The sequence below is a fragment of the Leopardus geoffroyi genome, chromosome E2 (genome assembly GCF_018350155.1).
Source record: "Leopardus geoffroyi isolate Oge1 chromosome E2, O.geoffroyi_Oge1_pat1.0, whole genome shotgun sequence".
NCBI lineage: Eukaryota > Metazoa > Chordata > Mammalia > Carnivora > Felidae > Leopardus > Leopardus geoffroyi.
Window position 1 is genome coordinate 4206465 of NC_059335.1, and position 11442 is coordinate 4217906.

General features: G+C 61.4%; 1 protein-coding gene across 4 annotated transcripts; it reads right to left on the minus strand.

Annotated features, from left to right (window-relative positions):
• Window positions 1–2067: 2067 nt before the first annotated feature.
• MYADM (myeloid associated differentiation marker) lies at window positions 2068–10961 on the minus strand. Of its 4 annotated transcripts, XM_045441620.1 has the most exons (5): window positions 10847–10961; window positions 10215–10333; window positions 8900–9774; window positions 6611–6676; window positions 2068–5273 (listed from the first exon to the last, which is right to left on the minus strand). In XM_045441620.1, the coding sequence occupies exon 5, from the start codon at window positions 5269–5271 to the stop codon at window positions 4303–4305; it is 969 nt and encodes a 322-aa protein (XP_045297576.1). In that variant the 5' UTR covers window positions 5272–5273; window positions 6611–6676; window positions 8900–9774; window positions 10215–10333; window positions 10847–10961; the 3' UTR covers window positions 2068–4302. The 4 variants fall into 4 exon arrangements, with proteins under 4 accessions (XP_045297576.1, XP_045297577.1, XP_045297578.1 ...); XM_045441621.1 differs by lacking the exon at window positions 8900–9774 and having other exon boundaries at window positions 3026–5273; XM_045441622.1 differs by lacking the exons at window positions 10215–10333; window positions 10847–10961 and having other exon boundaries at window positions 3026–5273; window positions 8863–8974.
• Between the last annotated feature and the right edge of the window lie 481 nt (window positions 10962–11442).

Sequence of the window (11442 nt, forward strand, 5' to 3'; positions counted from 1 at the left end):
CCCCGCCCCCCACCCCCTCCTCCTGTTGCCTGGCCGGGTCCTCCTCCCCACCCGGGGGGCCTCGGTGGGCCCGGTTAGCCCTATGAGACGCCACCCAGATCTCGGGGTTTCTGACTGGGTCACTCGGCTTCATGACACGAACTTTGCCGTCAGTGCTGGGGACCCAGTGCTGAACGGGGAGGCCTGGTGTCTCACTTTCTCGTCTGCTGCTCAGGCCTTGATTTCTGTCTCCCGGCCTGGGTCTACGTCTCCCTCTGGAACGATCTCTTGTTCTTGGTCTCTCTGTCTCTGCTGCGCGTCTCCTTTATGCCTGTCGCTCATCCTGTGACCCTCGCTGGGTCTCGGGGTCTCTCTCTTTCTCAGAGGTGTCCGTCTCACTGTGAATCAGTGTCCCTCGGCCTCTCCCTGCAGGTCTCCTAAATTCCTGCTTCTCTCTCTCCCAGAAGCTCTCCCTCTTCCTGACTCTGTATGTCTTTCTGGCCCTGTGACTCTCTCTCTCTCTCAATCGGGGACTCGATCTGTGATTCTGTGGGCCTCTGTGTCTCCCTCCCTCTGCGTCTTTCTCTTTTGGGAGTCAGTCTCTGTCTCCCCCACCCCTTCAGTCCTTGCTGTCTCTGCCGCTCTCCCACTGTGTCCCTGTCTCTGTAAGTACTTTTGTCTCTGTCTCTGCAAACCTCTCTGACCCACTCTTGGGCTGTCAGTCCCACCCTCTGTCGCTGGGGGTCTCTCTCTCTCTGAATGAGTTCATTTGTCTCTCTCCTTCTCCCCCGCCCCCCCAACCAAGCGCCCCCCACCTTTCTCACCCTCTCTGGCTATGAACCTCTCTCTTCGTCTCTGGGGGTCTCCCCCTCCCTCCACGTCTCTCCCCCTCTCTGGCTCTGGAAAACCCTGTGCCGCTCTGTCGGCCTCCTCCTGTCTCCCGTCCGTCGCTCTGCCCGCGTCTTTGCCTCGCTCAGGTCGCGCTCCGGCCCCGCCACCCCCACCCCTACCCCCAACTCCCGTGCGCGTCCGGGTCCCGGCTCCCGGAGACCCGCTCTGTTGCCAAGGGCAACCACGGCCCTCCTCGGGCTGCGGAGTGCAGTGCATCCTGGGACCTGTAGTCTGAGCCTGCGGACCGCCTGTTGCGGCGACGCGGCCGAGAACTTCGTTTCCCGGCGTGCCCCGAGATAGGGGGCGGGGCGCCACGGGCGGGGACCCGGGGAGCCCACCACACCTTCTCTGGGAATTTTGGGGGTTCGGGTCAGGCTTCCCGAAGCCGAAGAGGAGGTGAGGGAATCCGACTCTCCTCCTAACCCCCCCCCGCCCCCCCAGATATGGGGCGTTCTGGCCTTGCCAGCCACCTCCAGGCGTGCGCCCTGCCCAAGGGCAAGTGTAGGGTGGGAGTGGTCCTGGAAGCTGACCTGAGAATCCCACCTTGGACTGCTTGGCTGCTTTCCTCCATCACCAGCACACCACCCCCGGGGCCTGGAGCTGCTCTCTCTGGTGCCTTCCAGAGTGGGTTCAAGCATGGGATGGGGTGGGGAGGGGGCGAGACGCCCTTGCAGGAGGCAGGCATCGGTGTAGGTCGGAATTCTGGGGTGCACACTGCACAGATCAAAAGGAGGCTTCTCGGGGCGCCTGGGTGGCGCAGTCGGTTAAGCGTCCGACTTCAGCCAGGTCACGATCTCGCGGTCCGTGAGTTCGAGCCCCGCGTCAGGCTCTGGGCTGATGGCTCAGAGCCTGGAGCCTGTTTCCGATTCTGTGTCTCCCTCTCTCTCTGCCCCTCCCCCGTTCATGCTCTGTCTCTCTCTGTCCCAAAAATAAATAAACGTTGAAAAAAAAAAGGAGGCTTCTCCTCGCTGGAAATCGGTGCGTCTGTTCCAATTAGCCCTTCCCGCCCTTCCGGGGCGGGGGGACCCCCTCCCTCCCTCCTTTGAGATAGCTCTCCCCAGTTGCTTTTGCTGGGGTCCAAGTGCATAAAATAGGTTGCATGATCCTGGGATTTTTGCAGACTTCTGTTTAGATATTTGCGGTTCTCCTCCGGCTGGAGAATCCGACAACAGGAATTTCTGTGGGACAGAATCATTGTAGGAGTAATTCGTTTGCTCTTTATCGAGGTCTTCTGTGGACCAGTTGTCAGGGAGCCTAGAACTAAGGGAAAGAAGGAGCTGATGATGGGAACGCAGGCAGGGTCAGATCCTGAAAGCCCAGACTGGAGCTTTGGTATTACCTGTAGGCAGTGGATAGTAGGATGTGGAAGGATTTGAGCAGGGGAGGGCAGTATCAGACCTGGATGCTAGAAGCATCCCTCTGGGGCCAAGGTGGGCTAGGGGTGGGCTAGTCAAGGGGGAGGCTGAGATGCTAGTTCAGGAGAAACAAAATACCTGAGCTAGGTCAGGAGCCTGGAGAAGGGGACAGTTGAAGGAAGGACAGACAGTGTCTGGTGAGCCACTGACAGAAGTCGGGGAAGAACCAGTGCCTGGATTCTCAGCCGTGAGAGCCTGTTCCTGAGATTGGAAACCTGAAGAGTTGATTTTGGAAGAAACATTGCACTCAGATGGAGACACTATTTCTGAGGTGCTCCTGGACTCCGAGGAAGGATAAATCTTGTCCGTTTCGATCCTAACTAGTTCTGGTTGGAGAGAGTAAGTTGGGAGATTCAAAAGATAAAGTTGTCCCCTTCTGGGGTGCCTGGGTGGCTCAGTCGGTTAAGCTCAGGTCATGATCTCACGGTTTGTGGGTTTGAGGCCCGCGTCGGGCTCTGTGCTGACAGCTCGGAGCCTGGAGCCCACTTTGGACTCTGTGCCTTCCTCTCTTTCTGCCTTTCTCCCGCTCCCCGCCCCCCCACTCTCTCTCAAAACAAAACAAAAAGAATAAACATAAAAGTTGTCCCCTTTTCCCACCAGTCCTAAGAATCTAGTCCTTGCCCTCTCTCCTGGAGCCCTCCCCAGTAATAAAGCAAGCACAATTTTTTTCTTTTATCTTTATATTGATGTAAAAAAAAAAAAATTACGGATGTGGGAATAGGGCAACGGACAAGTCTTCCCTCTGTGGTCGACAGAAGGGACCCATGGGGACCAGAAGCTCCAGGAAATTAAAAAAAAAATAAAATATATATTTATACATTTATATATATGACGTTATGCATGTGAGTCCCAGAGAAGCAAGGAAGCAGCTACAGGAAGCGACTAACACACAGAAACACACCTGTGTGTGTGTGTATGTGTGTGTGCACCACACTCCAAGTAATGCAATCCCTCTAAGGCAACAGCAACCCCGCACCCCCCCCCCCAAGAAAAAGAAATTGAAAAGCAACTTCCCCTTTTAGAATAGGGCCACTCAATGTAAGTTTTACCCTCGTAACCAGGAAGAGGAAAAGAAAAAAAACGAACAAACCCAGGCTAGCATTGCCGTTAAGGCAGGCAGTGGCCATTTTTTTTCTCCCAGCAAAGGCAGGACGGGCTATTTTTAACACTAAGGCTGGAGGGCCACATCGCTGCCCCTCACAAATACTTCGGACGGGTTTTCGATAACGCAGAGAGCAGTCGGGCTGGAAAACGTTCACCCTTGACTTCCTTTAAGATGGCCTCTAGGCAGTGGATTCTTAGTAAGCCTGGCAAAAATTCTGGAGCCAGTCTCAGGCGAGGCTGGGTGCCGAGCAGGACCCAGGGACCCAGGTTCTGTCTGTGGGTTAAGTGTCATACCCACTGGAGTATCTTTGGCCTCCAGAGACTTTTTTTTTTTTTTTAACTTAAAGGGGACCTGTACGGTACACCCCCCTCCCCTGGGAGAAAGGGAGCCCAATCCCTAGCTACCCTCCCCCCCTCTCCCCCAAACACACACGTACACACCAACAAGGCACAGCCAGGGCGGGCAGGCATGCTTTGGCAATGAGGCCCCTCGGGGAGGCCAGGGGTATTAACAGCTGCAGAGACAGGTGTGGGACAGGTGGAGCTCAGCACCTTTGGAGGTGGGGGTAGAGAAGAAAGGAGTCTTGGAGCTCCCAAGGAAATTGGAAGAAAGAAAATGGGAAGGGGTGGCTAAGACACAGGCAGATGAGAAAATGAGAAGACCAGAAAAGAGCCGGGAGAGGCAGAACAGGTCAGAAAAGAAGACCACGAAAACAGAAGGGCAAATGGGCCAAACAGGATACGGGCAACCAAACAAAACAGGAAGGGAAGGAGAGAGGAGCCCAGAAGCGAAAGAAACGGAAAAGAGCGAGGGGAATTGGGAAGGACAGGAGAAATGTGGAAGACAGGGAGCCCGGAAGAGGAAATGAGAACCTGGGCACAAGGGGGGAGTCAAGAGCCCCCGGCCGGAGCCTCACACCCGAACAAAAACCAGGCGGGCCGAGTACACGAGGTCAGCCACGTAAGCCAGCAGGTTGATGGCCGTCAGGATGGCCACGGCCAGCCGGCGGTCCCAGGTGCACACGTAGAAGGTGTGCCTGTCGTGGCAGTTCACATCCCTTGAGCGCCGCGGTTGGCCGCCGTACTTCTCGTCGAACTGGTAGAGTGGCCAGAGAACCAGGGCGGTGGCATACAGGAGGACGGACAGCAGGGCCAGCCCGGACAGGAAGCTGGGGAAGGAGATGGGCAGCACGTTGGTGCAGTCACCCAGGTTCAGCAGGATGGCCACGGCCGCCAGGATGAAGCAGATCGAGTACACGGCCACGCACCACTCCAGCGCCGGCTGGTGCTGGTACAGGTACGGGCTGCTGATGAAGGCAAAGATGACACAGGCCACGAAGGTCTCCAGCACCTTGAGCAGGCCTGGCACGGTGGCCATGTATCCGGTGATCTCCCCGGGCCGGGCCCGGGTCCAGGCCACTTCGGTGGCATAAGCCACGCAGGCGATGCAGGAGAAGGCGGTGGCGGCGATGGCGTGGTCCCGGGAGCGGCCGTGAGACAAGAACTGGACGTAGGTGGTGGGGTAGATGATGGAGGCCGACAGGCAGAAGAGGGCGGCGTAGCAGGCGTAGGTGATGGGGAAGTTTCGCCAGGACAGGGGGAAGCGGGCCTGGAGCCCGGCCAACTCGACTATGAGGATGATGAGGGTCACGGAGAAGCAGAAGCACCACGTGAACATGGACCAGTTACCCATGGACCCCGTCCAAGCACCCACACTGGCCACCAGTGAGAAGGCCACGCAGGTGGACACCAGCTGCAGCAGGCGGAGGAGGCCCAGGGGCTGGGTCAGCGCCCTAGGGGACCCCACGATGGTTGGGGAGCCCAGGCCTGAGGAGGACGACATGGTGGTGGTGACGGTCGTGCGGGTCACGGTCACCGGCATGGCTGGGGAGAGGGGAAAGGAAGAGTCCTAAGAAGGTTCCAGATGTGGGAACCCAGGCCCTCAGCCCTTCCTCCCCCGGGGGACAAAGGACTCAAGCTGGCGGAGGGGGGAGACGCGGCAGGCCGAAGGGGCTGAGTTGGTCACCCAAGTGCCAGCCCCCTCCTCCGTCCTGACTGGGGTTTCCCACGTCCTGTGGCAGAACCCAGGAGTCTGGGCCGCTGTCTCTGCTTCCCTCTCTCTGCAACCCAACTACCGTGAAACCACCCAGACTCTCAAAGCTGCCCTCCTTCCCCCAGGGACTCAGCCTCCCAGCCACTCAAAAACCTCCCCGACCACATGTCAGAACAAGAGGTTCTGACCTCTTCACTGGGCTCCACCTCCTCCCTCTGGGTACCCAGGGCTCCACTGCCCACCTTCCTTCTATCACCCTGCAGGCATTTCCAGCCTCCGCGGGTGAGAACGTTCTCTGGGACTCACAGGTGATCACAGGTGATCAGAGCCTCTGCCCTCCCGACCTGTCTCTGGAACCGGACCTGAGCTCTCCACAGCACGCACGCCCTCTCACCTCGGAGATCAAGAGTCTGGGCCCTCGGTCTGAATCCCACCTGGGATTTGGGTGTGGAGTACTTCACCCAGGGACGCCGAGCTTCCGCCTGCCTCGGCCCCTCCCGCACGTGGAGTCCAACCTCCAAATTCCCCAGGGCGCCCAAGAAGCTTGGCTCTCCGCGCGACCCAGCCCCTTCCACGGAAACCTCCAGGCCTCTCACGTCCTGTTACACAGCTTCAGACCCCAGAACTCTGGGCCCTCAGCCTTGGGCACACCAGACACCCGTGGTTTGGGAAATCTACTTCTTTCTTCTGTCCCTCCAGAACCTTCTGTCTCCTTGTCCTACAGACCCTCAGGAATAGAGAGGGTCCAGCCTACTGGGGACCAGGTGTCCAAATCCTCCCTCGGGTCCTAAAACCTCTAATCTCTCAGCTTCCACCCTACAAAGTTCCGAAGGCCTCTCTCAGCCACAGGGAAATAAAACTTCCTCCTTCCAGGGTCAGGCAGTACAACAGGCTTTAACCTTACCTAACTTTCCCTAGGAGAGGCCCCGAGGGCACAGGAGCCCAGCTCCTGGGTACACTTCTCCCTCGGGTACACAGGTGTCTGGGTCTCGTTCCTTGGAAACCAAGCTCCCAGGTCCTTCTCTCGGACCCAGGAGTCCAGGCCCCCAGATGCTCCTCCCTCTGACACAAAAGTCTGGGCGGGAAGCCCCCTCTGCCCTCAGACCCAAGGAGGCCGGGCCCCCAGCCCCTCCTCCCTCAGACACGGGGCGTCCCGGCTCCCACTCACCAGCAGTCTTTGCGGAGGACCCAGACGCAGAAAGATCCGGCTCTGGAGGTGGATTAGGTCAGACACCTGGAAAAGGCCAGTCAGAGCACTGGAGGGAGGGAGGGAGAGTCCGCGCCCAACCCAGCCCCCGCTCCGCCCCTCCCGGGACCCAGGCGACCAGCTCGCCCAGAACGCGCGGCCAGCCTCCGCAGCCCCGGCGCCCTCCCAGCCAGGGCGGGGATTTGGCCTCGGGCCGGGAGAGGTCCCGGCGGTGACCCCAGGGAAGCCCCGCCCCTGCCCCGTCCCCAAGTCCCCAAACTGCAGAAGCGAAGTGGAAGGAACCCGGTGAAAGTGCACGCCCCGCGCGCGGGCCGGCGTGGGTGTGAGTGATCTTAACCTCGCCCCAGCCCAAGAAAGTCGCGGGCCCGGCCGGCGGGAGGGCCCTGGGCGGTGGCTGCGGGGGCGGGCGGCCTGGCCACGGGCAGCGTCTCCGTGCCTTATAAGGGCTTCAAGTCAGCCCAGCCATCTGGAATGTGCCGGGGACCAGGGGGCGGTGCTGGGACCTCCGCCCCGCGCCGGCCTCCGGGATCGCCGCCCCACTTGTGGATTCCGGGGAGGGGGGTGGGGCGCGAGTCCAGACTCCAGGTCCCAGGAAGGGAGGCCCGAAGCCTGAATTTCTGGGGCCTCCAAAATGTGAGTCCTGGGTCCCTAGAGCATGGACTGGGAGCCTGGACCCCAAGAAGAGACCCCCGGGTTTGCCTAGGGGAACCCCACCACCACCCCCCCCCCCAACCTCGAAGCTGGAAACCGCACTGTTGGAATCCAGTCCAGAGATTAGTAGCCACACCTCCCACCGACTCTCGGAAGTCAGGTCTCCCTGCGGGGGCTGGGCCTCCGGGGCCACCTGGGAGGTGCTAGGCGGGAGGCGGCCGCCTCCAGCTCCCCGCCACGCCCTCCGAGAACCCGTTAGGAGGAAGTCAGGGCTGGCCTGCGCTGGGGCGCCCAGGAAAGCGGGTACTGCCGGGTCCCGGGCAGGGAAGGAGAAACAGGGCGGGCCACAAATCCAGAAGTGCCCCAAGGAAGGAGGGGGGTGGTGCAGGGAATACCCGGAGGGGAGGGGGGGGGTCCTTCTCCACCCTCCGCGCCTCCAGCCGCCGCCTGAGGTCAGAACTCAGGAATGCATCTCCGAAGACAGGCGGAGGGAGAGGAAACACCCCTTCGCCTTCTCGGCGCAGTTTAGGACTCCCCCCGGCCACGCCCCACGCTTTCTCCACCTCCACGCCAAACACCACACCCCATCACCCGCACAGAATCGCGTCCCTGAACCCCAGCCTCCACTCTCAGCAACCCAAGGCCTCTGGCCTCAGCCTTGGCTTCTCCCAGCCTAGGACACCAGCTTCCCAGCTTCGTCTTCGCCTTTGCGAGCACGGTGCTGGACCTCAGCCCACCGCCTGTCTGACCCGAAGTTCGAATTCTGTCTTCGGAATGGAGGGGTGGGGAGCAGGGAAGACCCCTCTCTTTCTCAAACCCAAGCTCCCAGCTCCAAGCGCCTCCTCTCGTGTGGACCTCCTCTTGCTAGATTTTAGCCCCCTTCAACCAGGGCACTTAGGAGTCCCCATCCCTCCTCCTCAGACCCAGGATTTCAGACCCCCAGCCCCTCCTCCCTCAGACCCAGAATCCTGAACCCCAGCCCCTCCTCCCTCAGACCCACCCAGCCCCTCCTCCCTCAGACCCAGGAGTCCAGACCCCCAGCCCCTCCTCCCTCAGACCCAGGTGTCCTGGCCCCCAGTCCCTTCCTCCCTGAGGCCCAGGAGTCCAGCCCCCCAGCCCCCTCCTCCCTCAGACCAAGAGTCCGAGCCCCAGCCTCTCCTCCCTCAGACCCAGGAGTCCAGACTCCCACCCCCTCTTCCCTCAGACCCAGAAGTCATGGTCCCCTAGAACCTCCTCCCTCAGACCCTGGAGTCCTGACCCCCAGCCCTTCATCCCTCAGACCCAGGAGTCTAGGCCCCCAGCCCTTCATCCCTCAGACCCGGGAGTCCTGACCCCCAGCCCTTCATCCCTCAGACCCAGGAGTCTAGGCCCCCAGCCCTTCATCCCTCAGACCCGGGAGTCCTGCCCCCAGCCCCTCCTCCCTCAGATAGATGACACGTGAGTGCAGGTCTGAAGCCCTGTCCTCTCCAGAATCCGAGTCCTGATCCATGACCCAGTCTTTCTGGACACTCAGACACTCGGAACCCCAGCCCTTCCCTCCCTCTGCACCCAGGAATCCTGACCGCAGCGTCCGCGCCGGGGGGGTCCCCGCAGCCTCACCTCTCGGGCTGTGGCGGCTGCTGCTGAGACAGAGGCGACAGCTGCAGACTGGAAGCGTTTGCTAACTGGGTGGGGTTGGTGGGCGGGGGCGGGGCCGGGGCGGGGGCGGGGCCGGGGACCCGGCGCGAGCGCGGGGCCAGGGCTGAGAAAGGGACTCCCTGAGCCAGGGGTATCCCAGGCCCGCCCTTGAGGCGGAGCCGAGAAAAGACCACGCCCCTCCCCGGGAAAAATGGACCTGGGCTCTCCTGCCCCGCCGGGTTGGGGGGGGGGGGGCGGGGTGGAGGGCTGAGGTCACTGTTGCCGTGGTGACAAAACAGGAAGATACAACAGCTGGCGGTGTGGGGGCTCCTGGGGGCTGCCCTCCCCGACTCGGCCCTAGCGCAGTCTCCAGGGGAGGCCCGGGAAGGCCGTTGCCATGGCAACCCGTCTGTTTGGCGTCTGTTTTGGACGGAGCCCCCAGCCCAGGTCCCCACCCCGGTATCACCTCCCTCAATTCTCCCTCTCCCTTCCGGCCCCCTCCCCTCGTCGCCTGCTGCAGTCTGGCTCTTCCAGGCCGGATGCAATCTTGGCCATCTGGGTCGCGGTGGGTGGGGGCACCGAGCCTGTCAGTTTGATGGGGCCTGTGGGCCAGGGTCCCTGAAAGAGCCGATCCCTAGGCTTTAAGAGCTGGGCTGAGGTCCCCGACTCCTGGGCCCCCAAATCCTCATTTACGCTGGGACTCGCCCATTGGTGGACGGGACTCCTGGGTCCCAGCTCACAGTCGATGGGGGCGGGGGGAGGGATGTTGACAGCAAAACGTCTGGATCTCGGGCGGTGGGAGTCGGAGCACGGGACTCCCAGGTTCCAAATGACGCCTAGGCTGGAGGCCCAGATTCCTGACGCAAAAAGCAATCAAAGCTCACACTCCTGGGTTTTCATCCGCTCAGATGTGCTCGCAAGCCGAGCCTCCCAGGTCTGGAGCTGAGAGATATTTTTGGCCTGCATTCCTGGCTCCCGGAGAGAGGGAGGGGCAGGGAAGCTCGAGGAGGACCGGGCCGAGGGCTGGGGGGTGGAGGGTGGGGAGGGAGAGGGATGCTGCTGGGGGCGTCCGATTCATGATTCCCGCAAGAACGGAGGGGTCCGAGGAGCTGGTGTGCCCGAGGCCCGGCGCAAGGAAGGGGCCCGGGGTCCTTTCTCAGGGAGGCTCTGGGGCCCTGAAACTGAGGCACAGAGTCCAGAAGCAAGCAGGAGCTGAAGGTCGGGGTGCCCGCCCGGGGTAGGGGCGGGGCGGGGCCCGGGACGCCTGGGACCCTCCCTACTGGCCCGGCTCACTCACCGCGCTCCGCAGTCGTCCCTGGCGCGGCCTTGCTCGCGGCTGCCTCTGGGCGGGGCCTGGGTGGCGGCTGCGGTTGGTGCGCGACTCCGAGCTAACCGGGCGCTGCTGCCGCTGGGTGCCTTCCAGGCGGACAACCAAGGAGGCTTTGAGACCCAGCCCGCGCGAGTCGCGACCGGGTGGGGTGGTCGGGAGGGGTCCGGGAGCCCTGTCTAGCAGGCTGCGTGCCCTACGGAGGTGGGAGGGACTGGGGGGGGGGGGTGCGCTGGACGCCGTGAGCGCGGCAGAAGTGGGGGGGGGGCGCATGGGATGGTGGGGGAGGGATGTGGAGCTTGCATGCCCGCTTTTGTGCCCCTGCGGAGGGGGTAGGCACAGACCCTCTCTGTCCTTCTGTGCTCTGCATAGGGGAAGGGGTCTCTGTGAGCCTGGCATCAGGCCCTGCCTAAGGAGTCAGGACACGGTGCCAGTTGGAGGTCCTCCAGGGTGGTCCCCAGGCTCCACTCACACACCTCCTTGGCCCCCGGTGCAGAGGCAGCTCTTTCCTGCTCCCTGCCCCAATCTTTGCCTGACCCCACAGTGGCGCTCCTGAGATCCCCCCCCCCCCCCCCAGTAGTTCAGGAGAGGCCTCCACTCACACAATTCACTACGTTGTCCTCTCTGGTGGAAACAGAAAGTTCCCCCAAACGGCAGAGTTCAGCCGGGCAGGAAGAGGAAGCCAAGGTTTAAAGAATGAGTCACTGGGTGTGATCTTGAGAAGTGATACCTTAGGGCTCCTGGGTGTGTGTCATCTGGCATCATGGAGGCGCCCCTGGTTCAGAGTGTTTACCCATCCTGTAGGACAGCCCCCCTCCACCTGGAGGATGTTGTCTCCCACCTGGCGCTGTATTCCAGCCCCAAACAGGCCGTACCTCTGTTCTGTGAAGCTAGCTGGGTAGGGGTGACGGGGTGCACAGACCCACCCACCGACTTCCTAATAAACGGAGCTCCTTGATCAGAAGCAATATTGTGTGACAGTGAACATGATGGTGAATAGGGCCATTCAGCGGGTACATAGATGCGGCTGTTGGCAGGAGTGGATAAGGCAAGGCAACCAAATAGCAACCCGGATTTAAATATTCCAGGCAGGAAGAAGTCATCGCTCCATTCGTGATGGAAGGAGTCCAAGGTAATTCTCAGGCCACCAGGTATTTGGGTGGTCTTCCTAGGAAGCGTGCAACGTTGGTGGGGGAGG

Coding starts and splice junctions, on each gene's coding strand:
- MYADM (XM_045441620.1), bottom strand. CDS start 5,271: ATGCCGGTGACCGTGACCCGCACGACCGTCACCACCACCATGTCGTCC.